The 18,718-nt window shown below is 37.1% G+C and overlaps 2 protein-coding genes and 1 pseudogene across 2 annotated transcripts in view; 1 reads left to right on the forward strand and 2 right to left on the reverse strand.

Moving 5' to 3' along the window:
• Nucleotides 1-18,718, forward strand: part of LOC125646538 (fibril-forming collagen alpha chain-like) — a 283,991-nt gene that overhangs the window by 219,476 nt on the left and 45,797 nt on the right. The window lies entirely within an intron of this gene.
• LOC125646542 (uncharacterized) lies at nucleotides 536-6,000 on the reverse strand (annotated as a pseudogene).
• On the reverse strand, nucleotides 6,245-8,264 carry LOC130046759 (uncharacterized). The gene is made up of 2 exons (XM_056139578.1): nucleotides 7,624-8,264; nucleotides 6,245-6,649 (listed from the first exon to the last, which is right to left on the reverse strand). Exons 1-2 carry the CDS (start codon nucleotides 7,780-7,782, stop codon nucleotides 6,428-6,430), a joined length of 381 nt encoding a protein of 126 aa, XP_055995553.1. The 5' UTR covers nucleotides 7,783-8,264; the 3' UTR covers nucleotides 6,245-6,427.

Below are 18,718 nucleotides of genomic sequence, written 5' to 3' on the forward strand. Positions count from 1 at the left end.
GAGGTAGTATTGTATATAGTGTCTGTAATAATATCAGGGGTCTATACCATACCACCCCTTAGTAATTAGGGAGTGGTATGGTATATACCCTCAATTATCAATAGGCCTACTATTATTACAGACGAAATTACTTGTTCCTGTGGTGTATTTTCGTTCATTATTTCATTGAGAAAGCTGAAATTCATGAACTTAATAATAACATTGATTTTGCTATCCTATCATGTTACACCCCCTTTAAAATGTTATATTTGTACTTTTCACCATGTTTTGAGTTCTCCATTCTTTCACTTTTACATGGTTTACAAATCATTTTAGGTGTTTATGTGGATTCTATTTCCATGTCAGCTGCCAAGGAAAGTGCATGCTGCACCGAATTGCCAAGGGTTGATGAGGAGAGGGAGTCAATAAACAATGAACTGGCCCACATTACTGAACACCCTGGGTTTTCATCAGTTTGTTTAGATGTGTATGAGCTCGAGACGGCATACTACCAATACTGATCCCAGTATGGAGAAATGAGGGCAACAATAGAAGAGCAAGTCAATTTTTTTATTGATCTAATCAATACAAAATTCACATGACAATTGGGTCCTATTGCTAGTTTATCATTAGTGAATAACTCCAAACATTTCCTGGAATTACAGGTGTAACAGATACACAGCACACAGACAATTTGTTTGATGGTGCTAAGGATACCTAGGGCACAAGGTACGAGTCCCTCTACCCTCATGTGCTGTGAAGGAATTCCTTTGCCTCTGAGGTGTATCAAGGGTTCAATGCACCCGAGTGATGGTATGATTTGGATGAAGCAACTTTTTTTAAACAAATGTACGATTCATACATGATGTATACAAAAAATCAAGCACACCATTCTGACAGAAATGGCCCCAAAATAATACATTTATGAAAATAATAGTAGTAAAAAATATCATAATTATATACTGGCAAAACAGAATACTACAAAATATCAATTTTCTAAAAAGCATCAGCTACACAAACAATATTTTAAATAAAATGTTTCTGCACCCAGGAACGGGACGAGGACCCTGCTTTCATGTTCCCATTTTTAAAATAAAGTTTTATCATTTTTTAACTCTTACAACTATTATATATACTAAGCTAATACTATATATACTATGCTAAACTTTCATTCTATAAATTATTTGCAAAAATACACTGTTCCAAAGATTGTTACCTAACGGTCAGACCCTATATCATGGTTGTCCCCAGTAATTTTGTATTTGTAAAAAATAATTTTGTTTTCACAACCTACTGCTGTATATGACTTTGGTTCAGATTTAAACAAAACCCGAAGATAAAGATGTTTCACAATGATTTAACATTTTTAAACAAGATTAAAAAAGAGCACATCTGTATGACCAACATATCTTTTATCTGCTTTGCTAGAATGTCCAAAGAGCTAGTGTCACGTTTTGTTCACATTCACACGGATGTCTCCTTCCGACTGAACCTCGATCTAAAATGTAGAACCGCTTCTTCTTTGTCAGGATGGAAAAATTCATTGCACAGTGGAGGTGGTTGAGCTGGCAATGAGCATGGTAATGGTTCTGATGACTCTTGAAAGGCCAAATAAGTCTCCTTCATCAGGACTGATGCATAGTCTGGATAAAATGGACACTATTTAAAATGTTATATATGTTTTATATCCTTATAAATAAATTGCTCTTTACTATGTGTATTGTATTTTGATAAATAATAAAAATTCTCATTAACTTTGTTATTGCTGTTTTAAACTTGATTGAAAGAAAAGTGACAAATGCAAAAATAGTAAAAATGCCATGCCAATTAATTTTGATATGAATTATGATAGTGGATTATCTTTAGAAGTACATTCTTACTAAATATAGGATCAACAGGCTTCCTACGAACACTGCATTCCCCATGCTTGAACTTTGGGAAGCTGATTTTAAATTGTTGGTCCCCCTCCTTCGTTATGGCATGCGGCCTTGAGGAATTCTCATTAAAATGTAGAGCTGCAATCATCAACCTATCCCAATGAAAAAGGATAAAATAAATACACATTTTTTCAACATAAATATTTCAAATCTTAGCAATATACTTTAGTTGCTACGTGTATGACTAGAAGCACATAGACAGCCATACCTACAATACATTCCATGATAAGAAAAAGCTATCATCTTTGGGGAAAAGTGATTAATTGTGCTGTGAAAAGCCTCAATTTGGGAAGTTTGAAACAATGGCGATAGCTTGGGTATATCCTTCTTCCTTTGGCTTGACAATATGATGTTGCTCATTTTCTCACTCTCCTTGGTACCTGCAAAGTAAATCATGAATAGGTGACAAAAATTATTTTGTATAGTAACTGCATACCTGTTTTTTCTTCTTCGCAAATTTGATCGCGCATTCAATTGCTTTTTTTGTGAAAATTTTCAACTTAACTATTTGAGATTATATTGATTGATTCACTCATTTGGAGACATCACCATTGCCAGTGAAGGGCTGCAAAAGTTAAGCCTATGCTCAGAGCTTACGGCCTTTGAGCAGGGAGGGATCTTTATTTTGATACAACTGCTGTGACGCGGGGCCTCGATTTTTTAGGTCTGCCCCATTTAGTCACCTCTTACAACATGCAAGGGGTACTGAGGACCTATTCTAACCCAGATCCCCACGGGATATTTGAGATTATAGGTCATATATATACCTGGTTTTAACCACTTCTTTCTCTGCTCTTCCCCCTCCAGTTGGTTGTGGGCACAAGTCGGGAAAAGTTGGCCATGACCCTCATGGACGTTGTGAATGTGGTTGTCCACAGACTCCCATTTTGCCCACATCACTCCACCATTTCCGTCGGGTGTTGAAGCGGCAACCCAGTATAAGTGGTTTGTTAAACTCTTCGCCCACTTGGAGAGTTTCCCACAGTCCTTCTGTTTTGAGGCTGCCACAATCTTCTTCTTCAGTCCTATAATGAATCAACACAATATACGTTATGAAATGGTCATTTAGTTTGCATGAAAAGGTGACAACAGTGATAACATATAATAACCACACTACTTACTATTCAGTATTGTATTAAGGCCAAATAAAATAATGTGTGGTTCCGGTTACACTCCCTTGAAAAATAGGGTAGGTAGGCGTTTCATTTTTTTTAATGATAGATTTTAGATGGAAACACAATTTTCTTTTACTTTCACTTCTTTGCATGTACCATTTATATATATGGTGTGATATATACCTATCAAAATTGTAGGGATCACCCTAGTTTTGACAATTCTTTGATATCATATATATTTTTCAAATAAATAAATAAGTACAGGGGAAAAAATCATTGCATTTGCCAAAATCATGTTTTTGAACACGAAAGTAGGAAATGATATTTCAACAAGAGTACCAAGCCCTTCCAAGTTTTTAAATCTATCCAACTTTTTTTTTACAGCTTATCATTTTAGCGGTATCTATATAATGGCTTTGAATGAACTTACAGTCAAGCTTCACCTGAAGGACAATGGGTCAAACACCTATATGTAGAGTGGTATATATTAAGCACCCCTTCTCATAAAAGACAATCTTGAAACAAGTGTGCATTACATTCGGCAAAATAGGGTAACTTATTTTGGAAATAATAAAAGAAAAGTTTAGCATCGAGGGTAAAAACTTGGGACGGTGGGGTAACCGGAACCACACAATTTTTTTTTATTTGGCCTAATTGCATGGATTAATTTTCATTTTAAACAACTGGCTTTTAGCTGATTATCAATTATTATTCAATTACATTTGATTTGCGTAATACCACTAAACAAAACTTCTATTTCTGTGCCATTTCAAATCACAAACGACTTCTAATTACTACTTATTTGTAATGATCAGATATGTATATAGCATACCTTTTGCAACATGCCATACATCATAGTAATGTTTGGTCTCTGGCAGTTCTTCCCTTATCCACTTTTGGATTTGAACGTGGCGATCAGTTATGATGGTTTCAATCTGCAGATTCTTGCTCTTTATTCATTCCACAGTACGGTTCAAACCTTCTTTCTCCATGGCATTACTGTTTTGTACCTCATTGCTCTAAAAGAATAATTGATATACCCCGTTATATTAAATATCTTATTTACAACATACAAGTATACCATTTTTACATACTGATCTAGCAACAAACTGATAATTCTTCCATATGCGGTAAATATGTCAAGTTCTCATTTTGAAAGAAGTTGGGTCAAATTGAGTGCTAGCAAGTTGAATGATATGTTGATAATCATTTTTGGATTATCAATGTTCAATGTACAAATTAATCTAACTGAATTTCTGTCTTTGCTAGCGATTTCAATTTGACATGTAATAATAATTTAGAGCCAAGACTTGACACTACAGTTAATGTACCTGCACTAGCTTGATATCAATAACGACACCTTCCTCAAGGTCAATGGTACTATAGGATCCAAACTTGGCACAGTGACCAGGGGAGTCGGCACGACCATCGCCTCCTATAACAAGGGGTTGATTCCTCTCTTCTGCCTGTCTCAGGTAATCCTGTTGATTTTTGTCCCAAACACGAGTGATTGCAGGAAAAAGGAAAGTTGACTGATGGGTTGTAAAGGTTCTACTGCTGATGGTAGCAACACCCATGCACTGTAGGACACGTAGAACCTTTTTAGCCAGGGCACCCGAAAAGAGAATGCTTGAAGACAAGCCAATGTTACCAGCAGGAATGGATCCAAGGTATCACTGCCATTTAAACGAACAAAACTCGCACTCTGCAGCGATCTTTACCATCGTACCAACTACTTGTTGAATGGAAGCTGTGGCGAATCTGTTGCATCTCTTGCAGGTGTTGAATAACTCCAACAGCTTTGATGCAGAGACAATAAATTTCTTCTCCTCCAATGGATTACAGTCTTCATGACTGAAAAAACAAAAATCCAATGAAATGATTTTTTTCATTTCAAACCAAAAAAATCAAGGCGATTAAAGAAATTATCAGATCATATGACCATATGCACTAGTTACTTACTGTGTATCTGTTAGATGAGTCATTTGAGCTAGCACTGGACGACTCATAAATGGATGTGGAATCTGTGTTTGTCTGGTCCTCTGACCTCGCTGCTGGAGGACTCATGCATCTGTACAGGGTCAGGGGTGATCACAAGATGTTCCCTTACATCATCTCTGCCATTAAACTGGATCCCAATACTTCTCACCCTGGGTTGAACATTCACCTGCAGTCCTTCAAATAATAGACAAGAAATATTATAGGAATCAACTGTCCATAGTCACTATTATATGAATATAATTTTAATATGTTAGGCCAATGTATGGCTACAAATCTAAACTAGACCAGCCAATATATAAAAATAAACAGATCAATGTGTCTCATAACTATGAGATTGAATTTATTGATGCCTCATCTTAGTATGAAAAGTAAAGAATGTTAACTTGATAATAACACTTTAATCATCAAATAAATCTATTAAATAAGAGCTAATACAAGCAAAATAGGTTTCTGACTTTCTACATTAAGTGGTTTGTTTGATTTGCATCATAATGAGTAAAAAATCATGTAATGTACTACAGTTATAAAGAAAGTCACACAACACTAAGGCCTTACCTTTCTCTTTCTGTTTAGCAGCGACTTGGATTTTCACACTCCGCTTCCCAATAGTTGCTGTCTGACACCCTGTTGCTGTTGAAGTCACTCTTTTTCCAGTCTCTGCAAACTGATAAGACAAAAATTAGAAACATTGTTTCTTTTGATACTTAATTATTCTTAGTGTACACATAAGACCTTGTACTTAACTTTTCATATGAACTACAAGATAAGTAATACTTACATGTAATGAGAATTTACTGCGTATGAATTTTTATTTTAGAAGTAAACAAATTTTAATAATTATGAGTCCAATGTACCTTAGCTTCTGTCAATCTGCAAATTATATGCATGCAAGTGTGTATTTGTGTGAGAAGGAGTCTTTTTTAACAAACAATCGATCACCTGAGCACTAGTGAAAAAGTATCACTACTCCCAAGGGCTATGGAATCTAGAAAATTTCCTGATCTGAATATCTAAGCTAAATTCTAATGTTCAGTAACTGTATAAAACAAGGCGTGATCTTCATTTAGAGGTCAATAAATTAATAAAATTCTTAGTCCAATGCACATTCAAATCATTTCTGCCAGCCCAATATACCCTATATGGGGGCAAAGTTGTCTGTATGTGTAGCTTTAACAATACCAACTACAGTATATACTGTACATAATTGCTTGTTCTGGGCTATTACCTTTCTATGTCAAAACAAATGGAAAAATCGTTGAAATAAAACCCACCAGTAAATAATTGTGGGTGTACTGTCACATCTTCATAAATGTTTATCTGAGTAATTGGTGAAATAAAATGTCCCCAAGTAAATTACTTGGGTACCCTATATTTAGAGTTCTATACCTTTAATCGTTAATAGTAAATTTGACCCCAAGAGATGTAATTGCCTGTGTCAGCTACTACACAATAATTCATACAAAACGTGTTACAGTAATTTGTACCATTTATTATACTCACTGTTTCACCTGGTTCTGGATTATCTACTTCCATCTTTTCAATCTCAGGTACTTCCATCCTATCCTCTGATACTGCCTTGCTAGTACTTTCGTTCTCGGGTATCAATTCTGATAATATCTACAAATTTAAACAAATATGCAACACTCAAACTTCTCTTTCCCAGTTTAATGCATGATATTTGCACATATTTCTCGTGACAAAACAGACTATTCAAGTCAGTCTTCAATTGCAGCTTTGTTTTAATGCAATTCATACAACATACACAATATAACAAACTTTGATCCCGATGTAAAATGCATATTCTGATATATATACCACAATAACATGTCAGAACTAGTGAACGACTGCGAACAAAACAGGTGTATTACACAACACTATAACCTGATTGGTGAAATAAGATGTCCCCAAGTAAATATTGAAATAATGTGCAGTGGGGGATCCAGAAGGGGGGGGGGGGTATCCTGAAGGTCGGAACCCTCCTCTTTCATCAGAAAATTTTGCTAAAAAAACACCCATACATATAAATGGTAGAACCCCCATTAACAACTAAGATTTAATATCGGTAGAACCCCCTCCCTTTCCAAAATTCCTGGATCTGCCCATTATTTGTGTAAATTAAATTAGTGAAGAGGGGTTTCCATCATATGTCATTTTTGGAAATAATTTACTTTTCATTAATGTATAAATCCAAAGGATGTACATGTAGGAGTTATATCAGGGGTTACAGGTCACCCACTCTACACCCCTCAGCCTTCACTTGATTAATCAGAATTGGTATCTTTGCAATGATAACATTTAATCGTGTTGGAAAAATAATGTTGCCCACTAAAAGAGTAATAGAAGTCTACGTATATTTAAATTATGCAAAGTTCTTGATCACATTACTAAGAGAGGTCAGTGGATCTATATGACAGAATATGTTTAAACAGCAATCTAATCCAAGGTCCTGATCAGATGGGGGCATGTAAGAGACTCATCATATGGCACGTGTAGTGTAACTTATAAAGTCAATAAAGCTAAATAAACGTCACAGACTACAATAAAAATTATCAACTTTCTTACCGATGGAATCTTCATAATAAACGACCTACCCTATTTTTCTCCAGCTTGGCGTCAGCCTGGCGCTTGGGTTTAGGCTCGGGCGAAGAGAGGAAGGCAAGGTTGAGGTCGTCCACTTTCCTCTTAGGATAACGCGATGGAATCGCACCAGGGCAGAGGCGTTTTTTTGCAGGAATTTCAAATTCCCTCATCACACAGCGGGGTTAAGGTGTCCCGAGTAAAATAACAAGTAATAACAGCATATTCATATAAAAGTAAAATTCTTTCAAGCGTCGCATATTTTTAGTAAAAATCGTTTGTCAATACATTAACAAACATCGTATCACGTGGGGAAATCCTTTGCTTACCTATTACGTCGTCATACAAGTGACGTAGAGCTATTTTTATCCGCTAGACTTTTAGTTGTTTATCACCTCGTTACAGGTGAAAGATGCACTCAAATCATTTGCAGCTTGGGCTTGATATGTCGACATTAATATGGTAAATTTAAAGAGTGATACGGATCGGTACAATATCCTCTCAAATACAGCAATTTCCATAATCTCAACTCAAATGTTGGGCATTTTCCACATTCACATCCAAATCGTATCTAAACGAGGCAAAATATTGTACCTTCCGTATCAAAATCCTAAATCTGCAACTAGTTACCTTTCTGAATATGCCTAGGTCGAAATAAAATTCACCTGTAACGAGTCGATATGTACATGCGTTGGTTTTCTTTATTCCAAATGACCATACACATCGGGGGCGATATCAAGGTCACAAAGTGATGTAAAGATTACTTTACAGTCTTTCGTGCACATATATATAAATATATGAGACATATTTTATCGAAGAAATTTGTGGGGGGGGGGGGGGGGGGGGAAATCATCTGACAAACAGATTAAAACACATACAGCTTGAACACTAGATAACGGCAATAAATAGCGAGAAAATATTATGACATTTTCCCCGCGATACAACTATAGACCTGTACGTCGTGACGTACTTTTATATTGTGACGTCATATAGTATGAAGTGCACCGAGGTACATTTTATGATGTTTGTTTTAACTTTACTCGGGACACCTTAACCCTGCTGCGCAGTGAAAACTGAGCATCAAAACATCCGTTCGTGAACTGCGCACTACAAACAACAGTATACTGTGACGGTCCTGTCCAGTCTGCACGGGTCAGTCTCACAAATCGGGTCCATGCTGCTCTCTGTCGCTCGTCCTTCGGGAAAACATGGACGGAAACGGTGTCCGAGGGCCTGTTGTTGCATCCTGCAACTACACACATGCGTCCCTTACTCTTACTTGCCATTTCTCTTTGAATATTTTCTTCTCTTGCACTCTCGTCTTGCTGTGAAAAAACCGCCAATGATGGGTTGTGATGTCAGATCCGGTATCACATTTTCAGTCTCGTTTTCGGTATCGTAAAGGTGTGAATTTACGAAATAGGTTGTTTTCGCCCATTATATCATTTATTGATTAAATAATGACTGAGATAATTTTACGATCGGTATTTATTTTTAAAAATACATAAGATAAACCAAACTGTATATTTGACTTCCGGGACTCTTTAACGTCATTGTATCATGTCTTCTATGTTTGTAATTTTAATTTGCTAAACGCCGACGGTAAATATGACCTCACAATGCTCTGTTTACATCAATGTAAAACTTATACGGTACCAATTTCGATGCAGTAGATGCGCATTTCGACAAATAATGTCTCTTCAGTGATGCTCAACCGAAATGTTTGAAATCCGAAATAACTATGAAGTTTTAGATCTAAATATAGCCAAAAACAGCGTGCCAAACAAGTGGAGCCAAATTCGTCCAAGGATAAGAGCTATGCATGAGGGAGATAATCCTTAATTTTGAAATGAATTTTTTAATTTTATAACAGCAATTAAATATACATCCGTATTTTCAAGCTAGTAACGAAGTACTTAGCTACTGGGCTGTAGATACCCTCGGGGACTAACAGTCCACCAGCAGAGGCCTCGACCCAGGGGTCATAATGTAAAACTTATACGGTACCAATTTTGATGCACCAGATGCGCATTTCGACAAATAATGTGTCTTCAGTGATGCTCAACCGAAATGTTTGAAATCCGAAATAACTATGAAGTTTTAGATCTAAATATAGCCAAAAACAGCGTGCCAAACAAGTGGAGCCAAATTCGTCCAAGGATAAGAGCTATGCATGAGGGAGATAATCCTTAATTTTGAAATGAATTTCTAAATTTTATAACAGCAATTAAATATACATCCGTATTTTCAAGCTAGTAACGAAGTACTTAGCTACTGGGCTGTAGAGACCCTCGGGGACTAACAGTCCACCAGCAGAGGCCTCGACCCAGGGGTCATAATGTAAAACTTATCAATATGACGGCATATTTCCCAAGTTCAATCAATAGTGCAGATCAAATGTCTAAAGTCGTGTAACAAGATAAGTTGTCCTGACAGAGCTCAGTCCTCACACATTAAACGTTAACCTTGGAATATTTTTATCCTATTCTGGATATAAGTGCTAATGCCAGTACTTTTTGCTTTGCCCTCAAACACGGTTACGCCGTAATGCATATTGGCGAGCGCAGCATGGAGTGGTTTTTACTGTGAGCTCTAATGACTAAAGCGCGCAAAATAATCTGAGCTAAATTTAAACCTTTGAAAGTAAAAAATTTTGTCACTAATCCCAGAAGTCCATCGTCAAAATGGCGGAGATCTCGCAAAGTCACACTCTGGACTAAGACTGAAATTACGTGGATTATCATCTCAATCTTGTGGTCTCCTAGCTCCAAACTACATTGAACCATTAGGTCTAATGTTTAACCGAAGTGCAATGTTGATGAAAGTCAGGATAAGACGATCGTGACGTTATGTCTACGTTTTGGCGTACATCATAATATGTGTGACGTCATGTCTACGTTTTGACGTACATCGTGATACGACTGTAACAGAGACAGATCTCAATTATGAGTTCGTTATATGTAGCAAATGTTTTTTGGATTTTTTTTTTCCGCGTCAAAAAATAACTGCACAAATCGATTTACCAGTCTCAATTCCTTGGCACGTACGGTAATGTAAACCACATTGACCCCCTCCCCTAACCAACTATGCCAGTTACTACATGATTCTTGATTGAAAATTCATTAATTGATTATGGGCTTGTGAATAAATTTCAATGTATCCTTACAACAACAGAATGGTAGTGGGCTCAAATATGTAGCAATTTATTCAATAATTATATGCGAATGCTGACATATTTCATCATTGTGCTAAAACTAGGATTCTGTACAATATATTCTATTTTCTGATGATGAAACAGGCCATTGCTACAAGGGAATTACCGGTCTTATATGAAATTTATTTTGTTTTATTGAGTCGACTCGCGTAGCAAGCTACTCCTTGGCATCGCGTCCATCCTACGGATTCACCGCTTCACCTTAGCTCATACGCAACTGAATATAGTTTGACTGGCAGTGTATGGTAATTGTTTTGTTAAATAAAATCATTACCGTGCACATAAAACTCTTAATAATATCAATGGAATGTACACATTGTTTGTGAAAGAATGTGAAAATATTTTAGAATCAGGCATCGATCTAGCAGGTCTGCAATTGAATACAGTTGGGAGAAGATGAGGATATGTGGATATGATAGCAGACACTGCATGTCTTCCATTGAATTTAAGATTTGTTAACATAGTTATTTCGAAATTCCTAAAACTAAAAATAACCAATCCACGTAAAGCTGATGTTTACAGATTTCAGTTTAATTGGTACTTTACTTATTTTAACCACCTGTGACCTGAAAAAATACTCAAAGTATATTGGCGGAACTTTTATGGCTTTTTATTTGAAACACCATTCACCGTTAACACGCCACTCGCATGTCCATACCCTAAGTACCGGTAAATTAAATGTTTATTCGGTACATACATAGTGTCCATACAAACATACATACATAAATACCAAGGATAACCCATGAAAGCTCGAAAGCTTATTTCCAATGGGGTCCTTTAATGCACCGATGTTTGCGCTAGGGGGGTCTTACCACCTGTAAGCTTTTGGCAGCATAGCATTTACAAATATTCAACAAATCATATCCGAGCTGGGGAACCTGGAGTATCCCTCAGCAAAAATTGTCAAAATTACGCCAATTGGATTTCACGCGTGAAATCCAACCGCCAACACAGCAGCTGAATTTTTACCATCAGCGAAAAATTAGCATATCATTCACAAATAGCAATCAACAAATAAAGCATAATCATCATAAAGCCACAACAGTCCCCACTCATTTTCATTTATGATGTACATGAATTTGGATGAAGTAAACTATTACCTCGACTAAACTGCCTAAGAGCAGCCTGCATTGTTGACATAAAAACATGATTACCCAAGGGAAACAAGTGAACTCTATCACTACTAAGAAATAGTTTACTTTGCTCCATACTTAATGTCCTGATGTTTTATGAAAGCGTCACCTTTCTTTAAAAGAAATCTAGCAATAGAAATATTAATCCTACACCTAGATTTCTCTGCAGCAATATTTGATGTGAAATGACGACAATAAACTCTCGGTAATATATGTGACCAGACAATGCAAGTCAACGGCATAGCTAAATTCAACCTATTGATTGCATTTTTCATGAACATTTGCAGAGTACATGTCTGACAAAAACAAACTTGTTAAAATTGTCAAAACTCAATCCCGATATTCCCTTCTATAACACTGATATGCCAGGTAAAGCAAGGTCTTTGCCAAACTCGGGTGAATTCAATGCAAATTGCTCTGCTCTTTTAATAAGTGAGGATCCCACAATCCATATTGAATCTGCAAAATTTATGAACAATACACAACAAAAATTTACAATGCACAAATGAAATTTGAAAAACGTTTAGAATTATTTCAATTCTATTCATTTGGTTGGCAACTTATACGTCAAAGCTCACTATCGCGATAACATTATTTTCATCTAAAATGTAGCCAACTCGGATCTGAGGTAATTTTTATATACATTGGAGAGCCATCTACCCCTTCTTTGAATTTCTTGTTCAGGTATGCCTGACAAATATTTGTTTCAATGCCTAAAAATATTAATACTTTGTACAATACACTCGAGAACTGATATGCTGACAATGGGGAGCCATTGATATGGCAGAATAAAGGACCATCAATCTGAGATATAAAATGCAAAAATTCTTCTAACAAGCCAAAGTATACTGTTGATTCTATCGATTTGCTGATTGTAATCACTAAACCAATCCCATACTGATCTGTTTTTTTTTAAATAATAACGGAAGTTAAATTTGATTGCTACTCAATAGTAGGTCTGAAAGGTGCAGTATATTTTTGGGTCTGTTATTAGATGTCACTGCTAGTTCACTAATTCTGAAAAGACCGAAAAATGCAATTGCAAATGCAGAACCGAATAGCAAATTCCCATACTTTGATTGCGTTACATAGGTAAAATGACCACAATTTTGAGTAAAATCTGATGTTACGGGGCTTCTGTTGTCTATTGCAGGTTTAGTTCTTTTTAAACCTGCTAATATACAATTATTGCTGTTTTTGAGGTGAATACGATGATTTAGCCACCTGAGGAGTACAATATTCACCGAGCCCGAAGGGCAAGGTGAATATTGTACTTCGAAGGTGGCTAAATCATCGTATTCACCTCAAAAACAGCAATAATTGTTCTATTATATGATTAAATGATTAAAAAAAACCTTCAAGATTGTTAATGTGACGACCGAAAAACAAACCTGCTGAAATCTTAGCCGAACCCAGTGAGAAACGCGGAATTTCATTGGACGGCAAAAATAAGTATAATCGATCGCGTCAAATTAGAAGTTCCCGACCTATTTTTGGTCCTATGTGAAAAAAATAATTCCTTATGTTCACCTGGAAGGTCACGTGCAGGTAAACATAACGTAGTATGATTTCTACATTGTTGGATCTCAGCCAATTAGAGAGCTAGGAATTATTCAATCATATAATAATTTATAAATATTGCATGTAGTTGAGGGTAACATTGAAAATTTTCACCCCAAGAAAACCATTGTCAAACGAGGGGTGAAAATGTTCAATGTTACCCTCAACTACATGCAATATTTGTTTTATTATACTGAATTTTATATAAACAACAAAGCAGAAAGATTTACGTCTGTTGACATTTGGTCATGCGATTTTTCGTATATCGATGCGGGTATTCGTGTTTATTACAAACGCCCAAACGACATCGTCTAACAATCTACGGCGAACCGTACGCGCATAAATTTGACGCATGTGATAATTTTTTATAATATCACCCGTTGTCAAGTACTGTTACCCGTTGCTAGATACTATCACCCTGGAGGGCGTGCTTTCTGTTCTCAGAGGGTAACAGTGGGTTTTTTTTCAAATGCTTCTCGACCAATCAGATCCGAGTATTTTACATGAAAGTATAACATCTTTTATATAATGAAAGACCTTACTGGATTGTCCAAGCCATGCACTTGTAGGTTATGACTAAGGGCGAACAAGTACACTTTAGTTGTTGAACGTGCCAGATTTTTTGACGATAGGAAAGCTAGAAAATTTATTACATGATCTATTGTCGAAGGCCAAGACAGTGGCAAATCAAACTGTAATCTAAAGTCATTAAAAGCATTAATGGCTTTGTCATAAGCAGCTTTTGTGTTGCTGGAAAAACTAGACTCAATTAAGTGATTGGTGTCGGTGGCCTAGTGGTTAGGCCGTCAGACTCTCGACCGAAAGGTCGTGGGTTCGAGTCCTGGCCGCGGCAAGGCTGACGTTGTGTCCTTGGGAAAGGCACTTCACATGAATTCCCTCACTCCACCCAAGTGTAAAAGGGATACCTGGCTATAGACAGTGAAAACTATTTTTAGAATGTTAGTGCTCTAGCGCTTGTAATGGCAGCTTGCGCTGTATGCTTCCTAGGAGGCTGAGAAAGTTCTAGATTGATTATTGTAAAGCGCTTTGAGCAGCATACGCTGGATAAGGCGCTATATAAAACCAATCATTATTATTATTATTATTATATGCCCTTCAAGAGGTTCCAAAGTGAATTGGTACTTGAAAGGGGTGACAATCTGCGCAATGTGCTGACTGCCTGAATCCGGTCCACTGAAAACGGGAAATGCATCTGCAATCTCACTTTTGCAACCTGTTACATGAACTGTTTGAAACTGAATATTGGACTTTATAGACAACAGTACTAATTATCTCATCAAAGTCATTACCTGTTTATTCTTGGGTGTTTTTTATGCCCCCCTTTGAAAAAGAGGGGTCATATTGTTTTGCAACTGTCGGTCGGTCTGTAGATCATGTGTTGTCCGCTCAATATCTTTCGACCCCTTTGCTTGATAACAACCAAACTTGGTACAACCAAACTTGGTACAGGGGTTGCCCCTGGAGAGTAGATGATCCTTATTGATTTTCAGGTCACATGGTCAAAGGTCAAGGTCAAACTGCTGGTTTTTACCCCATGTGGTAGACCATGTGTTGTCCACTCAATAACTTTTGACCCCTATGCATGATAACTACCAAACTTGGTACAAGGGTTGCCCTTAGAGAGTAGATGATTCCTATTGACCTTCAGGTCACAAGGTCAAAGGTTAATGTCAAACCTCTGGTCTTAAGCCCATGTGTTGTCCGCTCAATATCTTTTGACCCCTTTGCTTGATAATAGCCAAAATTGATACAGAGGCTTTCCTTAGAGAGTAGATGATCCCTATGGATTTTCAGGTCACGTGGTCAAAGGTCAAGGTCAAACTGCTGGTCTTAACCCCATGTGGTAGACCATGAGTTGTCCGCTCAATATCTTGAGAGCCATTCACTTGATTGTAATGATATTTCATATGTGGGTTGGTTATAAAAAGAAGAGGACCTCTATAGTTTTTCAGGTCAAAAGGTTAAAGATCAAGGGTCAATCTACTCGGGACATAGGAATATACTGTCCGCTCAATATCTTGAGAACTCTTTGCTTGACAGACATCAGACTTGGTACACTGGTACATCATCAGGAGAAGATGACACCTATTGATTTTGAGGTCACATGGTCAAAGGTCAAGGGTCAAACTGGGCATAGGAATGTATTGACCACTGAATGTCTCAAGAATCCTTTGCTTGACAGACATCAAACTTGGTACACTGGTATATCTTTAGGAAAAGACGACCCCTAATGATTTTGAGGTCACATGGTCAAAGGTCAAGGGTCAAACTGGACATAGGAATATACTTCCCCTTCAATATCTTGAGAACCCTTTGCTTGACAGACATCAAACTTGGTACACTGGTACATCATCAGGAGAAGATGACTACTAATGAATTTGAGGTCACATGGTCAAAGGTCAAGGGTCAAACTGGACATAGGAATATACTGTCCCTTCAATATCTTAAGAACCCTTTGCTTGACAGACATCAAACTTGGTACACTGGTACATCTTCAGGAGTTGATTACCCCTATTGATTTTTAGGTCACATGGTCAATCCACTCTTGACATAGGAAGATATTGTCTGCTCAATATTTTGAATTGATGATACTACTCTCAATTAAATGATGTGTGTGTGTGTATAACCCTTTTCAATTTTGCACCATTGGGGGGGGGGGGGGGGGGGCATATGTGTTTTACAAACATCTCTTGTTTGAATTTAAGATTTGAGCCAATGCCAAGTTGTCAACATGTAAAATCAATTTCTTATTTCGCAATATGTTTGACCACAAGTGAAATCATAGGAAAATGGGGACATACTCTAAAAATATTATATCCCTTCTAATATCTTCATTCCACCCCTGTGGCCAACAGAGACATGCCCAAGTAGTACTGAAACCTACACCACACCCTTCTGTTCCTGAGCTGTCTGAATAAAATTGTAAATTTTCGTCGGATTCCCATTCTAAATCCGGAAAATTTGTAATCCCATTAAATTCATCAAGAAAGTTTAACCACATTTGGAGGTCATTGTATACTTCTTTGGAAAGCCGTATATAGTGATGTGGTCGAGAGACACCGGATATTAACCCATACAAGCGACATGTAAATGTCCTACCTGCTGGTAACGCTTTTGTTATGAATGATAGTGAGCCTGCTAATGGCTAAAGCTGCTTTTAAGTGCTTTTGGATTTGCCTTGAATCTCATGTATTTCCTTTTGTAAAGCTTCCACTTTGTCATTTAGTATAAAAATTGACTGATTAACCGAGTCTATACCTAAACCCAAGAACACTATGTGTAGTTTGACTCTCTCTTTTTTATCTAATAACGGAACACCTAAATCGCTGCTAATTTGTTGAAAGGTATCCATTAAAATAGTACAATTGTTTGTATCATGAGCTCCTGCAAATAAGAAATCATCTAAATAATGAACAACATTTTTCATGTTGGTACGAGATTCTAATATCTAATGTAGAAAACTGGAAAATTTCTCAAATGAAGCACATAATATAGTGCAACCTATTAGCAAACATTTGTCCACATAGTATTTATCTAGAAATTAAATCCAAGAAGACTAAAATCCTCAGGTCTAATTGGCAATAACCTGAATGCGTTTGAAATATTCATTTTCCCTAATTGAGTCCAGATTTTGCATCATGTCAACAGCTTGATGAATAACTGACAGTGCATATTGCAGGGTTATTAAATTCATTAATACTCTTTCCCCATGGGGCAGATAAATTGCTGATTAGCCTCCAACCACATTGCTTCTTACGCAAAACACCTATTGGGCTACAATGAAAGTTTTTAAATGGTTGGGGCATCAAATGGGCCAATTATTCAACCTAAGTCAATTTCTTTGTTGATTTTAGCTAGCAATTGATCTTGGTGCTCTAATGCGGAAATCATATTTTTACAAGATAATGTATCGCGAGGACCCATACAGTTTAAAGAGAAACCAAATGTAAACCCATGTGAAAGTTGATCTGCTTCAGTTTTTGTCTGGATAATCTTGCAACAAAATACCTAACACTTTAAACAACCTAAAGCCCACGGACATAGATAATTATTGCCGAAATGGCCTTGGAAAACGTGTTTGGGCTGCATTGGGATTACGAATGGCATTCTGAACAAGTCCTTTGGACATATGATGGCTGGTTTGATTGCTGTAACAATTGATGGATGGGTGATTTTGGCCACATTTAAGACAATCGTCATTTTAAAGACAGGAACCCTTCAAATTGAAATCATAACAACGCTTGTGCTGATGGAAGACTAGAAGTATGCTTCCGTTCAGCTACAGCGGACCGGCCCATATAAATCAACCACAATTCCGCATCAATAGTTTCCCAACTGATCAAAGCATATTTTGAACACCAGAGCCGAAAATGAACATCACAATCCCTCCACCCAAGAGTAGAAGAGCGTGATGCCTCCACTCGTATTGAACTGATATACTTTAAATGGCTTGAACATGCTGTGGAAACCTTTTTAAATAGATCTGCCATCTATAAATCAAGAAGGAATAAGTGCATTCAGAAATTGAAGCAATTCTTTTATCTTTAGATTTGTTTTTGATTTTGATTTGACCATCTTCAAACACAAGAAGTTGTTGGGTTTCAGCTGCAGGATCTAACTGCAATAGCTTGGCAATATGGATATATTCATTATTCCGTATTTTTTCCTGTATAGACAGTGGACACCAAGATCTGTCGTAATACTTACAAGAGAATTAGCGTGTGTATCTGGTTGGTGTGGTACAATTTCAGTAGGTCTAGCCATCGGCCTTAGCGGTATCTTTAAGATGAGCTTCTGGGGTGATGATGAGCTGCGTGGTGTGCAATGATATGACATCGGGCGCATCTTGATGTATGTCAGCACTAAAAGTGGATTAGCAAACGTGATGCTGTTGTACAGGACATGCACTCATCCGTGAGGAATCGTGAGGTTGTGACGGGCGAGCTACAGGGACTTCTGCCCGAGCCGGTGGTCTGTCATAAGGTGAATTGGCTTTAGAGCGCCTTGTAGATCCCGCTCTTAACATTCCCGTACTCATTTTAGCCGATTGGATTGGATTTTTTCTTGATCGCTTGGAATTCGTCTGCACTTGCACAAGGATGGAAATGAAATGGCCGAGAGCACATGCTCGTGTTAGAACTATTTATTGACTAAGTTTGGTGTCAAAAAAGGACCGTAATG

This window comes from Ostrea edulis, chromosome 6 (assembly GCF_947568905.1).
Source record: "Ostrea edulis chromosome 6, xbOstEdul1.1, whole genome shotgun sequence".
NCBI classification, from domain to species: Eukaryota; Metazoa; Mollusca; class Bivalvia; order Ostreida; family Ostreidae; genus Ostrea; species Ostrea edulis.